The sequence below is a fragment of the Zootoca vivipara genome, chromosome 17, assembly GCF_963506605.1.
Source record: "Zootoca vivipara chromosome 17, rZooViv1.1, whole genome shotgun sequence".
NCBI classification, from domain to species: Eukaryota; Metazoa; Chordata; class Lepidosauria; order Squamata; family Lacertidae; genus Zootoca; species Zootoca vivipara.
The window spans coordinates 41,575,473-41,601,945 of NC_083292.1; the positions used below are offsets into that span (position 1 = coordinate 41,575,473).

The window sequence follows — 26,473 nt, forward strand, 5'->3', positions numbered from 1 at the left end:
GGCAGGGCTGGTTGTACACAGCTTCAGAGGGGGGTGCTTAGCACTGGCTAAATCCACAGCTAAATGCACCCCCCCACACACACACTGCACCCATTTTCATGACTCACACCAGTGGGAATCAGGGGTGCCAAAGGGTGGAAAAGAGGACCTTTCTCCTTGTTTATTTATTTATTAGAATTTTCTTCATTTTTCCAAACCTTCACAGCGCAAATGTAGGTCCCAAATTTCACAAGAACATAAAAGCCTGCTGGATCAGGCCAAGGGGATCTAGTCCAGCCTCCTGTTCTCATAGTGGCCAACCAGATGCCACAAAGGGAAACCTGCAAGCGGGATCCAAGCGCAAGAGCATTTTTCTCCCCTCCTGTGGCTTCCAGCAACAGGGGTTTGGAAGACTGTTTTGTTCCGAGAGGCCTCTGGGAGCTGACTATTTTATAAAACACAGTAAAGGGCTTTTAAATAACGCCACACTGTTTTTATTATCTGCATTTTGGCAGATTTGTTTTTGATGGCGTTTAATGACCTTTTAGCGATGCTCTTTCATTGCTTCTGCATTTCAGCTGCACCGTTAATTTGTGTAAGCTGCCTTGAGTCCCTGTCGCCGTTAAAAAAAAAAAGGTGGGATGTGGACAATAATAGATCTATTTATTACCAATCCCTTACGGCAGGTGAGAAGTGCTTTTGAAATCTACAAAGCCAACCCTGTCGGGACCGTCCCCTGAGCACGCTTGATTCCCCTGCTCCCTCCCTTCACCGCCATCTTCGTCTGCTTTGATCTGGATCAATGAATCCGCAGTCCTTAAAAGCAGGTTCAGAAGCCTGCGAGCAAGGCAACCTTTCCGGAGCAGTTCCCTGAGCATGCACAGAGTGCAAATGCGCGCTTGATTCCCCCGCACTTCCTCCCCACCTTCGCTGAGCATCCTCCCTCCTCCCCACATCTGGCTGGCACGAGGCGGCGTGGGGAGGGGGAGAGGCGTGGCTAAGCGGGGAGCGCTTGCAGGAGCCCGGTCCTCCCGGGTGGGGCTTTATCATCATCATCATCATCATCATCATCATTTGCAGGCGGCCAGCCTGCCCCCCTCCCTCCCTCCGAGATGGATGCTGCTTGCAAGCAGCCGATGCCGAGGCTCCTTTTGCTCCTGCTGGCCGGTGAGTCCGGGGTGTGCGTGGAGCCTCTTGCACTTTCTTTTCGGGGGGGGGGAGCGTTTGCTGAGCCTGGTGGGTTGGAAGGAGAATCGTGGGGGGGTCTGTGGGGAGGGGCTGGGAGTGGCTCGATTGCGCGCGCCCCTTCCCGCCCTTGCAAAGCAGCAAAAGCCTTCATTGTTGCATCCTCAGCCAGAAACGGTGCGCGCAGGGACTGGGTGGGTGGGAGCCCCTGCAACTGCCCCCCCTTCTGTTTGCAAAAAGAGGGTGGTTGGCAATCCTGCTTTCCCTATGCGCGCCGCCCTCGAAGACTTTGATCTTGCAAGGCATTGCGGGGGGAGGGGTGGAGCGCAGAGACTTCCCTTTGCATTTTATGCGGCGATGGTTGGGGGGCGGGGGAGGAATCTTGTGCAATTTCTCTGCTCGTGCATCATGGTAAAGAAGCCGGGGGGGGGGCGTCGCTAGTGGCGTGGCTGCATCCGAGGTTGCATCTGATTTCATTTTCTGTCTCTTTATCTCTCTCCCCCCCCAAAAAAAACCTCCAAGTACAAAGCGTATTGTCTTCAACAGCAGAAATGCCACTTATTTTCCTTTGACACATTTCAAGGCTCCTAGAAAAAGATCTTGCCATCCAGGCCTGACTCAGCCAGGCTGCAAGGTTTTGGTTTCTGTTGAATGGAACCGGAAAGGGGGTTGGGGAGAGCTAGAAGCATATACTGTACTGGCTTTCTGGGCTTTCTGGGTGGGGGGAAACCAGGATGCAGAATGTGGTTCCCATCAGCCTTTTCATGGGTTTGGGGAATTGCTGGCCTGCCAGTATTTTGCAAATGCCTCTCCCAGACCTGCTTGACATCCGCCCTCCCCAGCCGCCTGATAAACCCCCAGCCTAATCTAGGAGTTTTGGAGGGACATCTGGGAGGATTTGGAGGAGAGGGGGTAGACAGATGGAAAGAGGAGGGGGGGATTCTGCTGGGGGAATGCATGCGGCGGAGGGGGGGGGGACTCAGGTTCTGGCAACTTGCTCAGCAAATATTAGTATTAATAACAATTATATTGTAATTTATTAATCGCTTTTCGCGCAAGATCCCTGGGTTGTTGTTTTTGCAACACTTCCAGAGTGGCATACAAGACCCACCTGGAGTCCTGCAACCAGTTCTGGACGCCCCAATTTTAAAAAGATGTGGAAAAGCTGGAAAATATACCTAAGTGTAAGAAGAGCCTGCTGGATGAGGCCAACGGCCCCTCTAGCTCAGCATCCTCTTCTCACAGTAGCTGAACAGTTCGTAGAATCGTAGAGTTGGAAGGGACCCCCAGAGTCATCTAGACCAACCCCCTGCAGTCCTGTGGGAAGCCAGCAAGTAGGATTGGAGCACCAAAACGTCCTCCCTCCTGCCCTTTCCAGTGGCTGCCACCCAGAAAAACCGCTGCCTCTGACTGTGGAGGCTGAGCATAGCCATTGTGGCTAGTGGCCCTTGAGAGCCCTCTTCTCCTCTGCGAATTTGTCACCTAATCCTGTTTCAAAGGCATTGTTGCCTCCTGTGGGATTCTAGGAATAGAGTGGCATTGGAACAAGGGTGCAGGTCTTTAATAGATTTAGAGACCCTTATCCTGATGGGGGCTACTAAAAGGATCTGGGGGTCTTGGCAGACCACAAGCTTGACTTGAGCCAGCAGTGTAATGCAGCAGCAAAAAAAGGCTAATGCTATTCTAGGCTGCATCCACAGAAATATAGTGTCCAGCTCAAGGGAAGCCATAGTCCCATTCTATTCTGCCTTGGTCAGGCCCCACCTGGAATACTGTGTCCAGTTCTGGGCACCACAGACAAGCTGGAAGGTGTGCAGAGGAGGGTCTGGAAACCAAGCCTCATGAGGAATGCTTGAGGGAGCCTTTGAAATCCGCAGCCCCTGCCCTAGCCATATCTCTGTCTCTAGCCTCTACCCTGACGCTGTTTCTCATCATCTTAAAAATCCTTATTCACACCAACCCTGAAAAAAGTATTGCATACCTATATAATTTATTTATTGCATAGGATGTACGCATCTCTTCATTGTGAAACCGCAACAACCTCAAAGTAGTTCACAAAAATTGATGATTCCCCCCTCCCAAAAAACTATACTTTAAAAAGTGCAAAAAAATTAAAATTCTAAAGCAGATTAAAATGAGCACCTTCATTTCTCTGGGCAGGCTTGACTAAGCAAGAAGGTTTTTAGTGGGTGCCAAAAAGGATACGTTGAAGGCGCATGTCTGCCTGATATCAACAGGCAGGGAGTTCCAAAGGATATGTTATGGGAAGGAAAGAGCGACAGGGCAGCCAGATTTCATGGCTTGCAACAACTCAGCTGCTATGTTGATTCTTATTTAGTTATTTATCCTGAGCCATTCATGTGCACAGCTCTTCACAGGAGTAATTCCTCAGGGACCACTTTCTGCCTGTCGCCGACCGGGGTTCTTGCAAAAATTCTTTATGTACAGTGAATTTTATCCACAGTGGAGAAACAAGCAAAAAGAGAGGTCTCTGCCCTGAGGTGCTTCCAATTTAAGGGGGAGGGGAAGAGGCAGCAGGACGAGATGAAAGAAAGAATCAATAGGAGAGGGGGAGAGAGGAGTCCGGTTATCCTTTTGCAGAAATTTGTCACTAAAAGGTCGCATGACTGCTTGGAATGGCAGGAGGAGGAAGCTGCCAGTCAGGGCCAGCTCTGGAATCAGATGCAAGTAACGAGGCAGCTTGGGGGGCAGTGCCCCATTGCCCCATGAGCCAGCTCCCCCTATTTGCATCTATCTACATAAATGGAAAGCAGCAGATGCAAAGCTGAGGCTAATTTGTGCCGCTGGATGCAGAGGCTTCCGATTTATATATTTGAAGAAGAAAGAACCTAGCAACAGCTTACGTTTCCTTTCCTTATTTCCACAAGCAGAAATCCCCTGGGTTGTTGCAGCCTTCTTTATGAATGGCATTTCTGTCCCACCTTCCCCCTCCAAAGAGCCCAAGGGGGTTTCCATCGGTCTCTCCGCACCTCCTTATTTAATCTGCACAACAACCCTGCGAGGTGGGCGAGCCTGAGAAAGGCAGGCACTGGCCCCTGAGGTCATACTCCGCGAGAGCAGGGATCCCTGCCCTCGTCTCTCCCGGATCCTGGTCTGATACCCTGACCACTCTGCCACGCTGTCCTTTAATAAACCCGAGGACGGCCTCTTTCTTTCATGGCCCGGCTGCTGTGCAGTCTGGAGTCATGTAGGGGAGGGGGCCCGGCTGAGGTGGGCTGACCTAGATCTTGCCCGCTGCCCACGTGGTGCCCCAGATGTGGGCGCCTGCCTTTGCAACGCCTCTCCGGAGAAGAAGGCAGCTTTGTTGTCCTCCTTGGCGTTTTGCTGCTGCTGCTGGGTGTCTCCGTTGGGTCCTTCATTTGGGCACCAGGCAACCTTTCCATCTCTCCATAACCGCGTGCAGAGTTCTGTGACCATCGCCTTGTGCGTCCAGGAGCAGGAACCGCCAGGAGACGCATTGCTCCCAATCCACGGCCTGGAGATTTCTGTAATCAACAGGGCTGATTTGTTTGTTGCCGGGAAGAGAATCGGCTTGCCCCAGTTGCCAGGGGGAGGGAGGGAGCCTCATCCCCTCTGGGGCAGCCCTTCCCCGCCTCTGGGTTCCCCAGCGGACTCATTTGGCTTAATGAGTCTGTTATGGAATTAAGGGCCGTGTGGTATTTTTCTCTCTCCCCTCCTGGCTTGGGGAGACTGGACCTGATTCCCAGATGAGCTGAATTGCAGAGAACGGCTTTTGTTTTCCAGCCCTTGAAAATTATTCTGCAGACTGAGGTCCTCTGGAACACATCACATTTACTGAGTGAGATCGGGGTGTCATATTTTAATATGCTCTTTCTAGTGCATCTTGGGGGGGGTCATCTTTTTCGATGCCCAGCCTTAACCCACAACAATGCCCCCCCCCCACTTAGATTCACAGAAGTGTAGGGATGGAAGAGAGACCCCAAGCGTCATTTAGTCCTAGCCAATGGTGTGATGAAGCAGCAGAAAAGGCCAATGCTATTCTAGGCGAGATCAAGGGAAGTGTGAGCACTGCTCTGGTCTGCCTTGGCCAGACCCCACCTACGGTCCTGGGTCCAGTTCTGGGCACCCTAGTTTAAGAAGGATATCGACAAGCTGGGATGTGTGCAGAAGGAGGGCGACCGAGATGACCAAGGGAGATGGGGATTTTTAGCCTGGTTTCCACACCTTTGAAAGGGTCCTTTGGTAGGAAGGGCAGGATCTAAACGGTAAAGAGCTGAATTTAATGTGTTTTAATAGATCATAGATGTGTTGTTTAGTCGCCTTAGTCGTGTTCGACTCTCCGTGACCCCATGAACCAGAGCATGCCTTGGAAACTCTCACTTCCTTCTCAAAGCTTCTCCTTTTTTATGTCCATGGAGTTTTCTTGGCAAAATACTGGAGTGGTTTGCCACTTCCTTCTCCAGGTGGATCACATTTAGTCTAAACTTTCACCCATGACCTGTCTGTCTTGGGCAGCCCTGCATGGCATAGCTCATAGCTTCTTGGAGTTATTCAAGCCCCTTTGCCATGACAAGGCAGTGATCCATGAAGGGGAGATCATAGATAGATAGCTTTAATTTTGTGGTCTAAACCACTGAGCCTCTTAGGCTTGCCGATTGGAAGGTCGGCGGTTCAAATCCCCGCGAAGGAGTGAGCTTCCATTGCTCTGTCCCTGCTCCTGCCAACCTAGCAGTTCGGAAGCACGCCAGTGCAAGTAGATAAATAGGTACCGCTCCGGCGGGAAGGTAAACGGCATTTCTGTGCGCTCTGGTTTCCATCATGGTGTTCTGTTGCACCAGGAGCGGTTTAGTCACGGTGACCACATGACCCGGAAAGCTGTCTGTGGACAAACGCCGGATCCCTCAGCCTGAAAAGTGAGATGAGCACCGCAACCCCAAAGTCGCCTTTGAATGGACTTAAACATCCAGGGGTCCTTTACCTTTTAACCTCTAATTCTATTAATGTTTCTTGTTTTTAATGAATGTTTTTTCTTATTCTTTCTATGTTTTTAGCTGTTCTTATTTTATCTGTTCGCAGCCTTGAGGCCCTGTCAGAGAAAGAAGGTGGGGTATAAAGAAACAAAATGATTCCAACTAAACATTTTAGACAGAACTATCTGATGGCAAGATCTGTTTGAGAGTGGAACTGTCTCCCTCGGAAGGTGGCGGACTTGCCTTCCCTGGAGGTTTTTAAGCAGAGGTTGGGTGGCATCTGCCAGAGATGCTTTAGCCGTTGAGTCCTGCATTGCAGGGGGTCAGACTAGATGGCCCCTGGGGGTCCCTTCCAACTCAACAGTTCATCAACAACCAGCAAACAAACAACAAGAAGGATCTGTTTTGTAGATGGGGCGGTACTTTGTTACCCTGAGTTATTTCTTGTGAGAAAGCCCCACCTCACCATAGCTGCCAAGTTTTCCCTTTTCTCGCGAGGAAGCCTATTCAGTATAATGGAAAATCCCTTAAAAAAAGGGATAACTTGGCAGCTATGCACCTCACTCAAAAAATAATAAATCCCTCCCACCCCAATGTCAGCTCACAGCTGTTTCTACCACTCTGGTGGAATTAGCCGATATGACCTCTCATTGCCCTGCTGCTGAATTAACGGCTTTTTCCAACTCTGCGTTTAATCATTAAAACAATGAAGATTACAGCTGAACTCTGCCTGAAACCCAGTCCCATAATTTGATTTTCACACCTGACCAAAGGTCTCTCCTTGCTTGTTTTTTCGCCTTCGCTTGGCTTGATTTACATCCTGTCAAGGAGCTCAGGATTTGACCCTCCCTCTTCGTCCTCATGGCAAACTTGCGAAGTAGGCTAGGCTTGAAGACTGTAACTTAACCAAGGAGAAATGGCTTTTGAATAAGGGACTACGCCAGGGGTCGGCAAACTACAGCCTGCAGGCCGGATGCGGCCCTCTAGGGTCCCGAATCTGGCCCGCACAGACATTTGAGGACCTGCTGAGAGTCCGAGGCTGAAAAGCTGTGCCAGAGTCCACCCCACCACGGCACAGGGACCGACCAATCAGTTTCCGCGCCGTGCTGTGGCAAGGGCTGACATGGCCCCTCATTCGCCCAGCCGCCGCTGACACGCAGCGGCAGATCCCGCCGGGCACCCCAGCCGCTCTCTCCTCCTGCCCGCCAGGTGGTCCTGGCTGCACCAGAGGGCGCCACTGCCGCTTGGTGGGGTCTGGACGGGAGAGGCTGGCCGGCCCCATCACCGTCGCCATTGCCGGCACCTTCACCATGAAGGAATGCGAGTACTGGCAGATCCCGGTACTCTGGCCCCCCAAAAGGTCTGAGGGACAGTGGACCGGCCCCCTGCTCAAAAGGTTTGCCAACCCCTGGACTACGCAGAAAGGGCGAAGCTGACAGTGAAATGAAGAGATCCAAATGATGAACTTTTCACAGTATAGAGGGACGTGAACTGTTTTAAAAGGCATTGCAGTCAAATGACATTGTGCACAGCGTTCGAGATAGAAGCAGCGAAAGAAAAATGACGGAATAATTGCTAACAGAGGAACTTTTTGTAATGGATAAAGATATAATGCAGTAGAAAAAGTTTGAGCAAAACCACTGTGGAGACGAGGGTGGAAACTCAACTCATGAACTGTAATTCTTTGATTTGAAGGTCATTGAGAAAACGTTTGAAAAATGTAATTAAAAAAGAGAGAGTGTGTGAAATTAGCCAGAGGTCACCCAAGTGTGTTTCCTCACCCCAGTGCGTGAGGAATTAGGAGCCTGTTCTAACCACAACTGCAGGGCTGGACTGGATGAGCCCTGGGGGCACCTTCCAGTTCTGCAATTCCATGATTCATTTGAGGTTTTTAAGCAGCGCTTGGGTGAACCCCTGCCAGCGATTTGTGAGCTGTGACTCTTGCATGTCAGAGGGTTGGACTGGATGACCCCTGGGGGACCTCGCCTTCCCGCAGTTCTACAATGCCCTCTCCTCTTCCCTCCCCACAGCCCTGAGCGCCGGCGCCCGGGAAGTCCACCTCCCTCCGGGGCCCTTGTACCGTGTGGAAGGAACATCCATCTCCATCCCCTGCAACGTCTCCGAGTACGAGGGCCCCACCCTGCAGCACTTTGAGTGGTTCCTGTACCGCCCCTCGGCCCCCGACATCTCCATCGGGGTGGTCAGCACCAAAGACCCCAAGTTCCCTTATGCCATCTTCGCACCCCGGGTGCAAGCGGGCAACGTCTCCATCCAGCGGCTGCAGGGGGACGCCGTGGCGCTGCGGATCAAGGGGGTGCGCTCAGAAGATGCGGGGGTCTACGAATGCTATACCCCCACCACCGATTCCAAGTACCACGGGACGTACAGCAGCAAGGTGGAGCTGAGAGGTACGGGGCCAGCGGAGGGGTATTGGGGGGCAGAACCAAAAAGGGGGGATTTTGAAGGCAACGGAGAGTAATTCTGGATCGGCCAAAGGGGGCCAATCCTAGCCCAGCCTTCTGTTCTCCCAGGGGTCGAATTCGCCTTTTGTCTGTCTCGAGAGACAATGGAGTGCGCCTCCAGGGGTGAAGTCAAATCGCTGGAGAATCACAGCGCCTGCTGTGGCTGCAGAGACCGGTGACTCTTATCTGCTGCCTCCTGTGTTGCCAGCACTGAAGTGATCTCTCCGGGGTGCAAGCCTTGGCGGTGGGTCTGGAGGTCCTGGGCTGCCCTCCTTCTTGGCCTCGCTGGTCCAAAGGAAAGCGGAGCGAGACATTTGGCACCAGCGTGGCTGCAGGAGTTGCCGGAAGGAGGCATACAAAAGGCCACCCAACCGCCTTGGGGATTTGTGTAAGGCCTACTGCTTAGCCTTTACTTCTCCAAAGAAGGCAGCAGGTTCGGATTTTTTTCTCGGGGTTTGCACCTGAAGCCTATCTCATGAATGTGTATGGCTGCAAGGCAGGAGAGGTTTAGGACCAGAGTTTTCCTCCTCAAATTCCTTAGGAATGTAGATAGACTGCCACTGGAGCTGGAGGCTTCACAAAGACTGATGGGCAAGACTCCCCTGACGCTCCCATGGCTCTGCTCTCCCTCCATGGTTGGAGGCAGCAAATGCAGGGAATTGTAAGCGGGGAGAGTTGTGCTCGGGTTTTGGGCTTGCTTTTGGGCTTCCCTTTGTGGGTACTTGGCTGGCCGCTGTGGATATGCTGGACTACATGGGCCATTGGCCTGATCCAGTAAGCTGTTCCGATGACCTAATGGAACCTCCAGGTCCAGAGGCAGTCTATCTGGATTCCTAGGTCCTGTGGGGTATTTTGCCACCATGAGAATAGAGGCCTGGCCGAGATGGCCTGATCCAGCAGCCTGATTTCCTAAGGCACTGGAAAGCGCCTATTCAGATAGGTAATACTATGTTAATTGAAGGTCAAATCCTGTGAGCTTCGTGGCAGCCATGTGTGGATTCGAACTCTGTTCTCTCCAGGTCCTGGCCCTCGTGGAATCCCCTCAGCAACGACCCTGTGAGGTAGACAAGCCCGAGAGAGGCTGTGACTGGCCCTGAGGAGCTTCACGGCCAAGTGGGACGATTTGGACCTTGGTCTCCCAGGTCCTCGTCCGACACTCTAACCACTACACCTTGCTGCCTCTGGGACCGATTGTGGGCTGCAGGCACCTTCCGCGGTCATCTGACGTGGAGGTTTATTGCATTAGCAATGGTGATTTTTCCCGAGGTCGCGGCTGCCTTTCCTATGTCCCCTCCGCTAATCCGTTTAGCGGCTGGGACAAGCAGATGGCTTCTGAGCCTGGAGTTGTCTACAGGCCAAGGTCTGTCGAACGCGGCAGCCCTGCGGGGCGGGCCATGGGGGGGCATGAGAGGAGGAGGGCCCATCTGGCTCCCCATCTGAAGCCCCCACGTCCTCCTGCTAGCTAAATCCAGCGAGCGGCCAGGAAGAAATCTTTCTGGGGCTGGAAGCTCCTGCCTCTGTTCATTGCGGACCTTGGGGTATTTTTTAAAATAGTATTTTTATTAAAGTAAATTTTATCCACCTCTCTTCTCTGTCCCTGCATCAAGAGTCAGTGCAGTTAAACTGTGGAACTCCCTGCCACTGGAGGCAGTGCTGGCCACGAGCCTAGATGGCACAAAAGAGGTTTGGATAAGAGGAGAAGAGGGCTATCAAGGGCTACTAGCCAGAATGACTGGAAGCAGCAATGCCGGAAACCGCAAGAGAGTAGACTGTTGCCCTTGTGGTCGGATCCTGCTTGTGACTTTCCCGTAATGGGCATCTGGTTGGCCACTGTGGCCTCGATAGTCCCCCTTGGGTCTGACTCTTCTCATGTCCTTATGGATATCTTTCCCAGTCTGCTTCTGCATTGAAACTGGCTTCAAGATGCTTTGATGGTGTACTTAGAGCCCCAAGCTTCTTTGGGAAGGGAGGACAGGGTAGAAATTGAATTTAAAATGTATTTTGTTTGTCTGTAATATGGAAGTGTAAGTTGTTTTGTGTTGTTGCTTTTTAAAGTAGGTTTTAAAACTGCTTTAAATTTTCATAGCTCTCCCTGGGACCTTTTGAGTAAAGGGTGGAAAATAAAATGAAACAGGCAGTGTGGTGTAATGTTAGAGTGCTGGACTATGATATCGGAAAGACCAGAGTTCAAATTTGCACTCAGCCTTGAAGCGCGCTGGGTGGGACCTCAGGGCTTCTCTCAGCCTAACCTACCTCACAGGGTTGTGGTAGGGATAAAATGGGGAGGGGGAGAACCCTGTGGGCCCCCTTGATTTCCTTGGAGAAAAAGGTGGGGTAGAGATGCAATAAATTCTACTCAAGTGTAGACCCATTGAAATGAATGAACCTGTGTTCACCATGCTGATTAATTTCAGTACAACTAGCAGCGAGCACAACCCACAGAAGCCAGGTGGGCTCAGAGTCAAATGAAAAGCCACCTGATTTTTCATGAGAAACATCCTCATTCTCTCTTCTCGGACCAACATGCAAACTGAAACACACTTTTTGGAATCTGCCCTTTTCTCAGTTTTGCAGTGCAGGGGTGTTATACAGTGGTACCTCGGTTCTTGAACGTAATCTGTTCCAGAACACCGTTTGCCTTCCGAAACGTTCTAAAACTGAGGCGCAAGGGGTTGGCTGCGAGTTCAGTTGGAAAAATGGAAAAACACAGCGTTCGACTTTTGAGGCGTGTTTGAAAATGGAAGCAATGACTTCCGGGTTTTTGGCGTTCGAAAACCGAAATGTTCAGCTTCCGATATGCTCAAAAAACGAGGGACTGCTGTCAATTGCATGCCTAGATTTGGAGAAGGTGTGCCTCAAAATACAATTAAAACCCCCTTGAAAATTCATCAGCACCTTAGTGCAGATTTCCCCTTAACAGATGTACATGTTTTGGGTGCAGTTTTGCCTAAGACGCCCATTTTTGCAGAGCTGTAATTTCCCCTTGCCTGATGCGACTGACCCGCTTTCCCTCCTTCCCCCACAGTCATCCCCGACAAGCTCTCTGTGTTGCCGGCTGCTCCTTCCGCCCCAAAGCCCCCTTTCCGCAGCCGGGGGGCTTTTCCTGCCTCTCCGCTGCAGGTGACGCTTTGGGAAAGCCAAGACCTCCAGCTGACGTGTGCAGTGACCAGCCAGACCCCACAGCACGTCCACCTCTCCGTCTCCTTCGGCCTGTCCGCCCCCGACGCCTCCAGGGACCTCCGGGCTCTGCAGGAGGTGATTGCCGTGCGCCGAGACTTTGCCGTGGAGGCTGGCGAGAGATTTGCTGAGCGCCACCGAGCGCAAGAGCTGTCGCTGGCCAAGACAGGCGACCGGCGGTATGAGATGGTCCTGGGTTGGCTGAGGCCCGAAGACGCGGGGATCTACCACTGCGTCGCCGGGGAGTGGATCCAGGATCCCGACGGGAGCTGGCAGCAGATTGCGGAGAAGCGTGTGGTGCTGGCTCAAGTTACCGTCCGCACCATAGGTGAGTCTTCCTCGGGGGTGAGGGATCCACAGAACAGAGGGATCCACTGTGGCTCTTGGAGGTGGGAGAGTGAGGGTTAGGATCCGTTTGGCAATGCAACTGACTTGGAAGGTGGCGGATTCTCCTTTGCTGGTGGATTGGATGCAGAGGTTCGGTGACCACCTGTCAGGGATTCCTTAGCTGCGATTCCTGCATTCGTTGAGTCGTACGAGTTGGAAGGGACCCCCAAGGGTCCTCTAGTCCAACCCACTGCTAAAGAATCCCTGACAGGTGGCCATCCCACCTCTGTTGAAAAAACCTCCAACAAAGGAGAGTTCCTCACCTTTTGTTCCACTGACAAATGGCTCTTGTCAGAAACTCCTTTCTTGCAATTTGGATCCATTGGTTTGTGTCGTCCCCTGCGGAGCAGGAGAAGACAAGCTTGTTCCCTCTTCCATATGACAGCCTTTCAGATTCTCAAATGCCTTGGTACTCAAACAACTTGGAACCCAAACACTGCAAATCCGGAAGTAAGTGTTCCAGTTTGCGAACCTTTTTCGGAAGCCAAACATGCTCCATTTTGAGTGTTACGCTTTCAATTTGAGCGCCACACTTCCGTTTTGAGTGTTACGCTGAGGTCCGTCTGTTTTTGCTTTTTATTTTGTGTTTTTGTTTCTGCTCTTTGTTTGTTTGTTTTTGTGATTGTTTGGAACCCAGTTCAGCTACTGATTGATTGAGTGATTGTGTGACTGCAGTACATTGTATATTGCTTTCGTTTTATGGATCAATGGTCTCGTAAGATAGCAAAATTCATGTTAAATTGCTTTTTTGGGGGTTGTTTTTAAAAGTCTGGAACGAATTAATCCATTTTGCATTACTTTCTGTGGGAAAGCATACCTTGGTTTTGGAACGCTTTGGTTTTGTAACGGATTAAATTTGAGAACCAAGGTACCACTGTACTTGGAGAAGGCTCTGATACCTTTTCTCAGTCTCCTCTTCTCCAGACTAAAGATATCCAGCTTCCTCAACCACTCCTCATAAGGCCTGGTTGCCCTCCTCTGCCCACCTTCCAGCTTGTCAACATCCTTCTTAAATTGTGGTGCCTAAAATTGGACATGGTATTCCAGGTGGGGTCTGGCCGAGGCAGAAGAGAGCGGGACTATGACTTCGCTTGATATGGACACTAGACTTCCGTTGATGCAGCCTAGAATTAATTGCATTAGCCTTTTTTGCTGCTGCATCACATGGTTGACTCCTGTCAAAATTGTGATCTGCTAGGACCCTTCGATCCTTTTCGCATGGGCTGCTCTGACCTTCTCACCCCGACTTTCTCTTGTTCCGCTTTCAGCCAGCCAGTTGGCTGCCTCCGCCAGCCCCGCCAAAGTCCGTGTTGGCTCTGGAGAACCCCTGGAACTCCTCTGCAATGCCTCTGGCCTCCAGGCCGCCCCTTTGCCCCACACCGTCTACTCCCTTGGCTGGGAAGTGAGCCAGGGCAGTGATGGAGAAGGGCGCCTGGTGGCCCGTTTGGACCCAGACGGGGCGCTCATCCTGGGCGACAGCTATGCCAACCGTGACGTCGGCCGGCGGCATGTCTCCCTGCAGAAACTGGCATCTCCTCTGGGCTCCTACCAGCTGCGGATTGAGTCGGCACAGCCCAGCGATGTGGGCTCCTACCGGTGCGTGGTGTGGGCCTTTGTGCGCTCCCCCGGCGCCAAGCTGCGCGAAGTGGCCAGTGTCCGGTCCGAGGCCCTGACGGTGGACATGAAATCCGAAGGTGGGTATGGGGTCACTGAGCTGGCTTTGGGTCACCAAATTTGCCCCCCTCCTTTGCTGGCACAAGGACACTTTGCACTCCTGGAACCGTTAAAGCTGATCCCACTCTCATGTCCTGTTTAGATTCTTCTTCTTCTTCTTCTTCTTCTTCTTCTTCTTCTTCTTCTTCTTCTTCTTCTTCTTCTTCTTCTTCTTCTTCTTCTTCTTCTTCTTCTTCTTCTTCTTCTTCTTCTTCTTCTTCTCATATATTTATTCATTTATATTTATTTCATAAAATGCACACACCTCTTGATTGTAAAAACATACCTCGAAATGGCTTAAATAAGGCAAAACGGTGTAATCAAGAAAAAATTGCAATAGTTTAAAACATGGGGAAAAGTTAAAATAGGCCGGTGAAAATTTACATTGGCTTTCCAAGCACCTGAGCAGAGTTGAACTAGCTCACTGTGTGTGACCTTAGTCCAGTCGTCGCTCTCAGCCTCACCTACCTGCCAAGGTTGTTTGAGGAGAAAAAGGAGGAGGAAATAAACCGTAAAAAAAAAAAATCCCCTGTGCAGTTGAATCGAACAATAGTTTTTGAATATATATTTTTAGTTAATGTAAAATCAAAAGGACAAACAGAACCAGGTGGGCGCCTTCTGTGCCAATTTTTAAATGCCTGCTGGAAACCTTTCTCTCCCGCCGGGCAGGCAGTTCGGGAGACATCCCTCCACAAAGGCCCGTGGGTGCCTGTCTCTAATGTCTTTTTGCTTTTGACTTGTTTTAAACTTCCCATGACTTTACTGTCCGGTTTGGGTTTTTCATATTGTAAACCTCTGTAATACATTTTTATAATATGGCGCTGTAAAAATATTTATTTATGCAAAGAAATAAGGATTGGGCAAGTTCACAGAGGAGAGGACTCTCAGTGGCTACCAGCCGCAATGGCTCCGCTTTGCCTCCATAGGGAAGAGGCAGCCGTGATTCTGAATGCCAGTTGCTGGAAGCCACAGGAGGGAAGAGATGCTCTTGCGCTCGGATCCTGCTTGCAGGTTTCGCAAATGGGGTTTCTGGTTGGCCAGTGGGAGGAGTGGCCCCTGGCCTAGATGGCCCCCTTTTGCCTGAGCCAGCAGCCAGGCTCTTCCTAGGTCCCTATGGAACCTCCAGTGCCAGAGGCAGTCTACCTCAGTTCCTAGGTTCTCTTGGCCATTGTCGGGAGAGGGTGCTGGCCTCAATGGGTTGCCTCTCCTTACGCTAAGAAAAATAACAATCGAAGCTGCCAGGCAGAGGAGTGTCGCTGAGATACGTTGCTGGGGTTTGGCGATGCTGAGTCCGTCCTCTTCTCTGCCTCCCCTGCAGCGGTGGTGCTTGAGGCCACGGCGTGGCTGCCGTCCGCCACTATCTACCGCGGGGAAACGGCCGAGGTGCGCTGCAACGTCTCAGTGGAAGCCACGCAGGAGATCGCCCTGGCCCTCAGCTGGTGGGTGGAGCTGCCTGACGAGGGCCCCACATCTCACGGCATCCTGCTGGCCTCCGTCAGCCGCGAGGGGGTGGCCGACCTGGCCAGCCGGCCCTCAGGGGGCGCCATCAGCGTGGACAAGGCCGGCCCCACCAGCCACCGCCTGCGCCTCCACAGCGTGCAGCCGTCGGACGAGGGCAAGTACCACTGCGCCGTCACCGCCTGGGTGCGCTACCCAGACCTCAGCTGGTACAAGGCTGGATCTGCCAAGTCCAACATGGTCACTGTCTATCCGTACACGTTGGGTGAGTAACCCCTTCTTTTTTGGGGGGGGGGAGTCGGGCAGAATCCTCCTGTTGGGAGATTTGGGGCAGATGATGTCCTTTTTCACAGATGAAAAGAAAGGCCTTCTTTGCAGAGTTAAACTGCGGAACTCCCTGCCACAAGAGGCAGTGATGACCAACCTAGATGCCTTTAAAATCCGGTTGGACAAATATATGGAGGAGGAGAGGGCTGTCAGTCGCCTGTTATAGTAATTCTAAGGTATTAACTATAGAATAAATGTTGATAATTGTATGAGGTAAACACACATATAAACCACATGTCTAAAATAGTACAGGAGAGCAATCCAAAAGCCACCTTGGCTCTCCTAAAGGCTCTCAATATTTCCTGAATCCCCCTTGCCTGAGAACAGGGAGGCAGATAGCAATCAGGGCAACTTCCTGAAGGAATTCCTCTCCTATATCTATGAACCTCCTTGGTATTAATTGCCATTGTTTGCCCAGGTGCTCTGCATTGAGAAAGGTCTGATGGCCTTATCAAATGCTAATGTATTGTGTAAACTATGCCAGATCCTCAGGGATATCACACTTTGGCCTACCTGAGCCACAGTAACCCCACCTTGTGTGTGATGTGATTGTTGGCCGTTTGTAGAGGAGATGTCCTTCTTCTCAACGCCAAAATGCAAGCCCTTAAAAGAGATGTTTCTTCTTGGTTCGGTGTCTCTGTTGCAACAGAAAAATAAAGATTTGTCTTGCTTTCACTGCATCCAACCTCCATCCATTCATCTCTGACGAATCACAGACTTAGGGGACCCAGTCCCTTGGGGAGTTGGGCAGCAAAAGCCAACCACCTCTATTTTTCTGTTGTCACGCCACAAGCCAAGATGGAGGCAGGGATGTTTCAGAGTGCCAGTGGCCGGAAACCAAAACAGAGGTTGCATGGCCACCTGTCAGGGATTGTTTAGCTGAAATCCCTGCATTGCAGGGGGCTGGCCTAGAGGACCCTTGGGGGCATCTTCCAGCTCACCCATTCTCTGATTCTCACCACTAGGCCCAAGGACAGTTTACATCCATTGGGGTGTGTGTGTTCTAAAACAGTCCCCAGAAAGGGGACACAATTTTCTCCCAAATAATCAGTAAACATTTCCCAGTCTTCTTTAAACGTACATTATTCTTGTTCTCTTATTCTATATATTGAATCTGCAAGCTGCGCGTATTCCATCAGTTTACGTTGCCATTCTTCTTTGGTTGGGACCTCGCTCGTTTTCCATTTTTGGTCTAACAAAACACGGACTGCCGTATTAGCATACATAAATAGTGTTTTTGACACCTGGGAATTTCCCTCTCAATTATCCCAACGAAAAGGACTCTGGGTTTTTTGGGAAAGGTACTTTTGAACATAGCCCATTGCCCTCTTGCCCTTCTCTGTTTCTTCCTCTCCTCTCCCCAGCCATCGACACCTTGTTCATCCCTCTCCTGGCGGGCGTCTCCAGTGCCCTTTTCATGGGAGTCACCGTCCTCGTCACTGTCACCTGCTGCTTCATGAAGAGGCTCCGGAAGAGGTGAAGGCCGACCGAGAAGATGGAGGTGATGCACGTTTGCCAGGTGGGGTGCTGTGTGTGTGTGTGTGTGTGTTTGCATTCCGTGTCTCCCTGTCCTCCTTTGGGTCCGGCTCAGCAGGCAGGGAAGACCCTCGGCTCCCGTTTAAAAGGGGCCCCCAGATCTGTTCCTGCCCACCTTCCTTGGCAAATTCGGTTGCTGAATAGCCACCAGGTATTTTGCTGCATGCATTTGTTTATCTTGCAACTACCTGTAACTGCCCCGCCTAATTTACCCCAGGCAGCAGGCAAATCTGATAAGGGACAGTATTCACAGGCAAGTCACTTCCCCCAAATTAAACCCAACCCACGGATGCTGCTGCTGTTTAATTATTTCATAAAAATGGTACACTCTGCTGAATCAGAGGCAGGAAGTGTTTATCTTCCGTTGTGGGGCTCATACTGGGTTGTTCCCAGCTAAACTGATATTCCACGATGCCTCGTAATCCGGTGGCTTCACCTCACAGTTTTCCTTTCAGGTTCATTTATCCCAAGACGCCCTTTAAGGCCACTTGCGGATGGAAGAGGGAAGGAGCTCCCTGCCCTCTTTTGCACCCAAGTCACCTTCACTGGGAACAGTTTCCCGGGACCCCCTTAATTTTGAAAACTGGGTCACGGCAAACAAGTCATTGTACACAGGCCATAAATTGACTCCCGCGTTTGCAGCAAGCTCTATTTGCCCCGGTTTCTGCAATTAATTCGCCACAGCCTCCGGGGGGTAAAATATTGATTAGGAGGTTTGATGTCGGAGGGGTTTGTGCCCGTTGACCCACATCCACTCCCCCTCTCTCCCCTTTTGCAGGAGCTTCCTCTGTCTCCGACCCTCCGGCTGCCCTCTTTTTCTTGTCGTTGTCGTGCTGGTGATCCAGTTTCTCTGCAGGCTCTGCGAAGGAAGCCTCTGCTCCTCCTCTTGACTCTGGACTGGGCTGCTCTCTGTCGCCCCAAACTCTTCCTGAGCAGGAAGTATTCCAGGACTCTTGGGAAGGACATTTCCCCATCCTGCCCATGACCCAAATGTTCTTTCTTGGCCCCTCCGTTTTCTCCAGCAAAGATTGGTGCTGTGCTTGAGTTAGGGGGAGGAGAGGGAGAAAGGGGGTGACCCTCCTGCCATATGATGGGGGTCTTTCCTGAAGAAGCCTCATCTGTCTCCTGCCACCAACGCAGACCCTGCCTTCTCTTGTTTTCTCTCTGCCTGTGACTGTTCTTCCTTCCTTCCTTCCTTCCTTCCTTCCTTCCTTCCTTCCTTCCTTCCTTCCTTCCTTCCTTCCTTCCTTCCTTCCTTCCTTCCTCCCTTTTTTTGATGAGCTGCATGTTTATGACAAGACGGTACAATGCTTACCTTAGGGGGCTCTTTGCAGCCGGTTGGGGGCCAGAGAGCGGATAGAAAGGTCCCTGTTGCTTTCTTCATTGGAGAAAAGGAAGCCCTCTGAAGAAGACCCTCTTGTCCCATCGGCTGCAGCATCAGAAACCTCTTGGATGGCGGCTGTCCAAATATCATCCTTGGGACATCTCCCAAAACAGCCAGTCACTGCCAGCGCCCCCCAGCAACATTGTGCTCTCATCACGTAGGCAGGAACCCAAGCTCTGTGTGTAGGTTGGGTGCATGTGTGTGTTGTTGATCTGCAAAGAAGCTCAGGAAAAAGAATCGCCGAATGCACAACCCTGCAAAACAAAACAGGGAGCCAGCGAGGCTGCCGTCAGCCATCTTCCTCTGTTTTTGTTTTCTTTAAAAAATAATGGGATGGAGAATCTCAGGATGGTGGAGAAAGGATCTTACTTGTGCCAAATGAATTAGTTTAGGGGACCACTAAGACTCTGGCCTGCAATATCTGGCGGTTGCCGAAACTCCCTCGGAAGGTGGAGGTCTCCTTCCCTGGAGGTTTCTCGGCAGCAGTTGGAGGGCCACCTGTTGGGGATCCTTGTGCTGCAAGTCCTGACCCTCTGGGAATCCCTTCCAACTCTACAATTCCATGAAACAACTGAGCCACGTGACTCTCATCCCAGAGGCAACTGCGAGACTGATTTCTCCCCAACGCAAGAGTGATGAGCAGAGAGAGAGAAACACAAGAGGCAGAATGGAGCATTATTTTACGACAGCCATCATTGTCTATTTTTGTAATTTTTAAATGTTTCAGAAGAAGAAGAGCCCTGCCCTCTGGGTCCTACCTACCCGCTTCCTGGTTGATGGGATGTGTCTCCCCAAATCTGCAGTTGAAAGCCTGGCACAGCGCCCCTTTGCCCAGGGTGGTTCTCTGGAAAAGGTTGGATCAGGCGGACAGCACTCATCTCGCTTGCGAAAAACCATTTTAGCCAAAGGTGCTTGTCTTGTGTCTGTGGGGAGGGGGTGAGTCTGCCTGGGGGTTCCCCCACTAAGCCTCACAGTTGCCTGTTCCTGTGAGAAGTATCCCATTTTATCTGCCCCACAATGACATCATGGCAGTGTTATGGGAAAAAATCTGGGGTGGGAGACTACTCAACAGCCCAGCTTATCGGGGTGCAAGTCCCCCGTGGGTCCATGCGGTCAGTAAAAAAAGGAAGTTCCAGCCAAGTAATTTGGAGCAAAACAGCGGTCAGTAGACCAGGATCTTTACTGATGCGCAACAGGTCCCCCCAGGAGTAAGAACCCCGAGAATGGGGTGACCTCCTCTTTTAAACCTTCCCTCTTTCCCCCAGAATACACTTCGAGGGGCATCACTGATACATCATCACTACATCACTGGCATGTCACAAATGGGGAGGGGTCTACAAGGGTTACACAAGCTCAGCATTAGGTCAGCTTATCAGACACCTTTCCCAACACCATCACCGAAAGAACAATAAAACTCTTGCCATCTCCTTGCCCTCAGGACTTGTCTGGAGATGGGCTTTAAGAACGCCTGACTTGCTAAACGGCCTCTGCAAATGTCTATTGTTGCCCCCCTGGTCACTCCCTGGGTGGGGTGCCATCTAGGTGCTCTCATATTTGGGGGATTATGGCGGGATGCCCTGTTCCTGCTGCCTACATGACTTTCTGCTTCTTGGTTCATGGAGGGAGGTGGATCCCAAATTCACCTTTCTGGAAGGGTTAAAATGGTGATGGAATGAGGAGAGTCAGTTAAAGTATGGATTTTCTATGAATTTATAAAGCTAGGTATCTTCCCTGAGCTGCCACGTCGAAACAGCAGGCAATCGCGATGCCCCCGAAACAACCACGTTTCAGAGCAGATGGTCAATCTGCTAGAGGACCTCTGGGTTCCTTGCAAGCTCCTGGTGGCTTTCCCAGAGCAAAGCAACAAAAGGCTAAGTTTATACATCTGAACTGTGGGGGAAGGAGGAGGAGAATCTGGGGTGGCTGGGAATGCAGAAGGGCCATGAGCTACGTCCAGTTCTGGTACTCTGAATAAATCCCTCGGCTCTGAATTCTTTAAGGCTTAAGTGTGTTTCTTCTGCACCTGGTGTAGTGGTTAGAACGCTTGACTAGGGCTTGGGGGAGACCAGTCACTCACCCTGCGCCTGAGCTTCCTTACAGGGTGGTGGTGTGGATACCGGTAAGACTGGCAGCAGCAAAGGGTCTACGGCACCTTGATCTCCTTGGAAAAAGCAGGCAGGATATAAAGCTGAGATTCCTGCATTGGAGGGGGTTGGCCTGGATGACCTTTGGGGTGTCCTTCCAACTTCATGATTCTATGATAAAGGCAATCAATCAGTCATGGTGGGATATAGGTGCCATCCACCCATCCATCGCAAAAGGCAAGATATGAATGCAATCAGTCAGTTGAAAATGGGGGGATTAAAATGCAATCCATGCAATCCAGCAGGCACAGCCAGTAAACAAAGTAGATCCCGCAGGCCTGAAGCCTCGCCCCTCCTGGTTCCAGAGCAGCTGTCCTGGGCGATCTGGCTTTCGACAGTCTTTCAGGAAGCGACAGGATCCTGGCGTGCCACTCAGCCAGCGGGAGAATCTACCCAGAAACCGCCGTTTTATTTTCTGTCCGCTCAGGTTTATTTTTAGATCTGTTCCCATGCCGAGCTCAGCAGGGCCACGGGGTGGGCAGTGAGCTCACGTGGGTTTTGACAGGCCTCCGCAGCGGCTGCTTGGGCTTCCTTGCCGGTTCACCAGTCTCGGGGGAAGATGTTTGGGGTGGGGGTGCTTTTGAGGGGTGGGGGCGGTGCAGAAAGAGAAAGGGGTCGCGGATGGTACAGCCTGGCAGAACCAGACAGAACAAGGGCAAAGACGATTCGTTTAAAAGACATTTTGTGGAGTCAGAGAGTTGGAAGGGACCCTGAGGGTCATCCAGTCCAACGCCGGAAGCCACAGATTTGTGAAAACACTTTTAATGGGGAGAAATGTAATTTCATTTTAAAAACAGGATAAAACCCAAATATGATGCCGTTCAGTGTTTTGGCATTTGATGTCCACGCCGCTTAGACACTTTTGCATTCATGGGCCAGAACAATCCTGGTTGGGTGAGAACAGGCATCTTTGGAAATAATTAGGTAGAAAATGCAGGTGGGCAACTCCGAACTTCCCCCACCCTGCAGGCGTTGAAAGAGAGGAAAGGCAAACTGAATGCTTAAGGAAGGCACCTCCTGGGTGGGAATATTGCTGAGGCTACAGCATGCCCCGTAAGATGGATTTGGGGCCAAGAGATTCCTCCGTTTCGAGGGACAGGAGACTTCGCTGCCCCTCTGCTCTATTTTCTCATCTAGGGCATCACTGCTGCTATTTCCCAGCCAATGCTGCCACCTAGAGACCAGCAAAAGGGGCTGCAGCCTCCTTGGCCAAATTGAGCTGCAGTGCCCCTCTCTGGCCACTCTTGCAGGAGGCGCTGTAGAGCCACAAACAATCAAGCCTTCAGCCTGTATAGCACACACACACACACACACACAGAGAGAGAGAGACTCTGCCCCAGGCCAGACTGGCCATTCAGGATCCGGATCCTTTCCCCCCACACTCTCTTGCCAACACTTCTCAGGAGTGCAGGAAAGCTGCTTTATACTGAGCTCCATTGCCTCACCTAGCCCAGTGCTGCCCACACTGAACGGCAGCAGTTATCCAGGGTTGCAGCCAGGGAGCATTCTCGGCTGCAACCCTGAAGATGCTGCCAGTGGGGATTGAAGCTGGGACCTTCTGCATGCCCAGCAGGTACTCTGTCCCTGAGTTATGTCTCTTCCTGTTTACGTCAGCCCTTTATACAGAAGCATGAGGACTAGCACCTTTCTTTTTTAGGGGGACAGAGGAAGTTGCCTTCTAGTGAGCCAGACCTCTACTTGGAGGTATGCCTTCAGGGACTGGACCTTCTGTGCACCAAGCTGCAGCTCATTCCGCAAAGGCTCAGATTCTGCTGCCACCAATTCCTTTCTTGGGATGGCTCCCCTCCCTCCCTCCCTCCCTCCCTCCCTCCCTCCCTCCCTCCCTCCCTCCCCTCCTAGCTTACCGAAGCCTTGTTCATCTCCTCTGCAGTAGCCCCCCTGCAAAGAAAAAAAGATGGAGCTGCATTTCCTAATTAACACCTTGCTTCCTTATGCCTCAACAGTACCCGTTTCCCAGACAACCATGTTTTATGGTAAACCACCCTCTTCTCCTTTTTGTTTTGTTTCTGTCTGGGCTTTTGGGGAAATGCCTTGGGGGGGGGGGAATTGGTTAGGAGGAGTTGCTGGAGAGAGTTGTTGAGCCCTCAGGGGTCCAGCTCCTCCTCTCTAGGGCAGGGGTCAGCAAACTTTTTCAGCAGGGGGCCGGTCCACTGTCCCTCAGACCTTGTAGGGGACCGGACTATATTTTGAAAAATATATATGAATGAATTCCTATGCCCCACAAATAACCCAGAGATGCATTTTAAATAAAAGGACACATTCTACTCATGCTGATTCCTGGACCGTCCGCGGGCCGGATTTAGAAGGTGATTGGGCCACATCCGGCCCCCGGGCCTTAGTTTGGGGACCCCTGCTAGGGCATCAACACAGGCTCAGGTAGTGAACTGGTCATAATTTTGAAGTAGGGTGGAGGGCAAAATGATCTATTTATGAAAAATATAGACCACTATTTTGTTAATGCAGTTTCCAACAAAAATGCATGGAACCATACAGTTACAAACAGGCGTCAATTAAACATGGAAGGGTCTCTTAATTGCTTGCATAGGCCTGGCAGAATAGGAAAGTTTTCAACAAGTGTTTAAAAGTTAGAAGGTGCCTATTGATTCTCCAGTTGTGGAGAGTTCTGCAGGGCTGGGCCAACGACACTCAAGGCTCAGTTCCTCATAGATTCATGGAAAGACCAAAGCCTGTGGATGATCTCAGTGATGGAGCTGCGATACAAGGGTTCAGACTGTCCCCGCAGTACCCTGGACCTAAGATGCTCAGGGCTTTGTGAATTAATGTCTCTTGAGAATGGATTTCCTTGCAAAGCACAAGGCAAAAAAAGTCTCTACAACTTTCTACAGACCTTGGGTGGTTTTGATTTCATTTTAGCGATACAGCATACAGCTCCCGGGAGCCAGGGCAGCATTGCAATTGCCCGGGGGGACAGAAGAAAACGAAATGAAAACAATTTACGTATCGGAATCGGATTACCCAATCTGAAATTATATTACGAAGCGGCTTGTCTTGCATGGTTAAAAGAATGGTTTTTGCTTCAAAGAACAAGTGTACTGGATTTAGAGGGATTTGACTTAAGGTTCGTAAGGCACGCCTATTTAAAAGGTAAAGGTAAAGGGACCCCTGACCATTAGGTCCAGTCGTGACCGACTCTGGGGTTGCGCGCTCATCTCGCATTATTGGCCGAGGGAGCCGGCGTATAGCTTCCAGGTCATGTGGCCAGCATGACAAAGCCGCTTCTGGCAAACCAGAGCAGCACATGGAACGCCGTTTACCTTCCCGCTGTAGCGGTTCCTATTTATCTACTTGCATTTTGACGTGCTTTCGAACTGCTAGGTTGGCAGGAGCTGGGACCAAGCAATGGGAGCTCACCCCGTCACAGGGATTCGAACCGCCGACCTTCTGATCAGCAAGCCCTAGGCTCTGTGATTTAACCACAGCGCCACCTGGGTCCCTGCGCCACCTGGGTCCCACCTGGATTTGACTTAAGGTTCGTAAGGCACGCCTATTTAAATTATGACAAAACCAGGGTACATAGGGGGTTTACTAACCACATAATAAGAGGCTCTCTCTATAAGGTGTGGGAGAAATATAAAAACCTACTGGAGCCAAAAACTCCACTTTGGATTTCACCGGTGAAGGCCAAAGCCGTAAAGAAAAAAAACACAAAGGAAAAATGGGATCACTGCTGAGATGGGACGGTGAGCAAATCAAAATAAAGGGATATGAAGAAATTAAAAACAAATTATTGAGTTGGTTAGATTATCATCAATTAAACAAAGTCTTTAAAGAGGATAAAAAGAAAGGATTTAATTCAGAACCGTCTAGGCTAGAAAGAGATTTGCTGAATAGTAATAATAAGACCATATCCAAAATGTATCACCTACTCCTCGATTGGGAAGTCCAGGAAGAAGCAGTGAAAGAGGTCATGATTAAGTGGGCCCAGGACTTTGGCCATACAATAATGATGGAGGAATGGGAGGCCCTGTGGAAATGTAACATGAAGTTTACGGCATCATATACAATCAAAGAAAATATGCTCAAAATGATGTACCGGTGGTACCTCACGCCTTCCAAATTATCTAAAATGTATCAAAGTACAGTATAGCAGATGTATGTTGGAGGTGTGGGGACGCAAGAGGGGATATGATACATATGTGGTGGGGCTGCCGTAAGATAAAAGATTTTTGGAACAAAATCTACAAGGAAATGAAAAAGATATTTAAAATTACTTTTGTAAAAAAAACAGAGCCATTTCTTCTCGGAATTTTGGGGAAAGACCTCCCAGTAAATTTTAGAGAGATCTTCCTATACGCCACGGCAGCAGCCCGCTTGCTAATAGCCATCAACTGGAAAGGGGATAAAACCCCCACTGTTTGAGAATGGCAAATTAAGCTGTTAGAATTTCTGGAAATGGCTCAATTAACAGATAATCTAAGGGGAAAATCGAAACAGTCATTTGCGGAAAAGTGGGGAAAATTCTGGAAATACTTACAAGAAAATGACCCAAAAGACGGAATCTTCATGGCAGTCTTGGAATGATTGATTTACAACAAAGAATTAGATAATTGGGTATGATTGGCTTTAATATGTACAAAAGAAATAATAGGATTCTGATGAGTTAGGTTAGTACATAGGAAAGATTAAGGAGACACATGGCGGAGAGTGACGGGAAGTCAACGGTATTGATGTGATTAGTTATATATCATATATGTTACAGACCAACATTTTGTTGTTTCGTAGAGTATGAAGAGCCTTTATTTATTTTTATTTTGTTTTTTATTTTATTTTATTTCCAATGGATTTATGAAGAAGGAAATAAGAGACAAGAACACGTAAAATCTGCAACGTATAATGATTTTATTTCGTAACTGTAATGGAATAATTGTAGAATTGTAGAATTTCACAATGACTCAATAAAGTATGGGGAGGAAAAAAGAAAGAAAACAATTTATGTATCTGTTTCATGTAATTTAGACACCGCTCTTGACTGTAAAACAACAAAAACTCTCAAAGCAGTTTACAAACAAAACTCAGTAAAACAACTTCTTAAAAACATTCAAAAAATTAAAACCAACAGCAAACCAAAAACAGATGCCAACCCATGCCAATATTCTACATATCTGGACTAAACAATAATGTTTTTAGTGGGTGCCGAAAAGAGCCCAGTTGAAAGCGCCTGCCTGGTGTCAAGAGGCAGGGAGTTCCAAAGTTTAGGTGCTGCCACACTGCAAAATTGATTCCATGCCGAGGGGGAACAGGGATTATGTGGCACTGGGAGCAGTGCCAGTTCCACCCGTTGAAGCAGTCGTGGATGGGGTGATAATGGCACAAGCTTATGCATGTCTACTCAGAAGTAAGCCCCACTATGTCCAATCATGGCGTTTCCTCCCAGGTAAACCCTGTATATAGGGCTACAGCATAAGGGGGTCTCTGAAACAGCCACAGATTACACACTCCCTCTTTGCTGTCTTGTCCCTATTTGCTGAGAAGCAAGTGGCATGGAGTTCCATAGGACCACCTCCCTGGAAATGGTGCATAGGACTGTGGCTTAATACAGCATGACTCTGGAAAGGGTGCAAGAATAATAGGTAGCTCAGGGACAGGGCATCTGCTCTGCATGCATAAGGCCCCAGGCTCAATTCCCCCAAGCTGGGCATGTTCCTCTGCCTGAAATCCCAGAGAGCCGCTGCTGCCACTCCGTGTGGGCCACCTTGAACTAGTAGGCCCAGGGCCTGACTCTGCATA

At 50.3% G+C, this 26,473-nt stretch overlaps 1 protein-coding gene across 1 annotated transcript; it reads left to right on the top strand.

Moving 5' to 3' along the window:
• The first annotated feature begins 944 nt into the window (after positions 1 to 944).
• IGSF8 (immunoglobulin superfamily member 8) lies at positions 945 to 21,242 on the top strand. Its single transcript, XM_035098791.2, has 7 exons — positions 945 to 1,146; positions 8,147 to 8,524; positions 11,604 to 12,083; positions 13,411 to 13,836; positions 15,174 to 15,578; positions 17,005 to 17,159; positions 17,955 to 21,242. Exons 1-6 carry the CDS (start codon positions 1,092 to 1,094, stop codon positions 17,118 to 17,120), a joined length of 1,860 nt encoding a protein of 619 aa, XP_034954682.1. The 5' UTR covers positions 945 to 1,091; the 3' UTR covers positions 17,121 to 17,159; positions 17,955 to 21,242.
• The last annotated feature ends 5,231 nt before the right edge of the window (positions 21,243 to 26,473 follow it).

Coding starts and splice junctions, on each gene's coding strand:
- IGSF8 (XM_035098791.2), top strand. CDS start 1,092: ATGGATGCTGCTTGCAAGCAGCCGATGCCGAGGCTCCTTTTGCTCCTG. Junction 8,525..11,603: donor CAGCAAGGTGGAGCTGAGAG/GTACGGGGCCAG, acceptor CTTCCCCCACAG/TCATCCCCGACAAGCTCTCT. Junction 12,084..13,410: donor AGTTACCGTCCGCACCATAG/GTGAGTCTTCCT, acceptor TTCCGCTTTCAG/CCAGCCAGTTGGCTGCCTCC.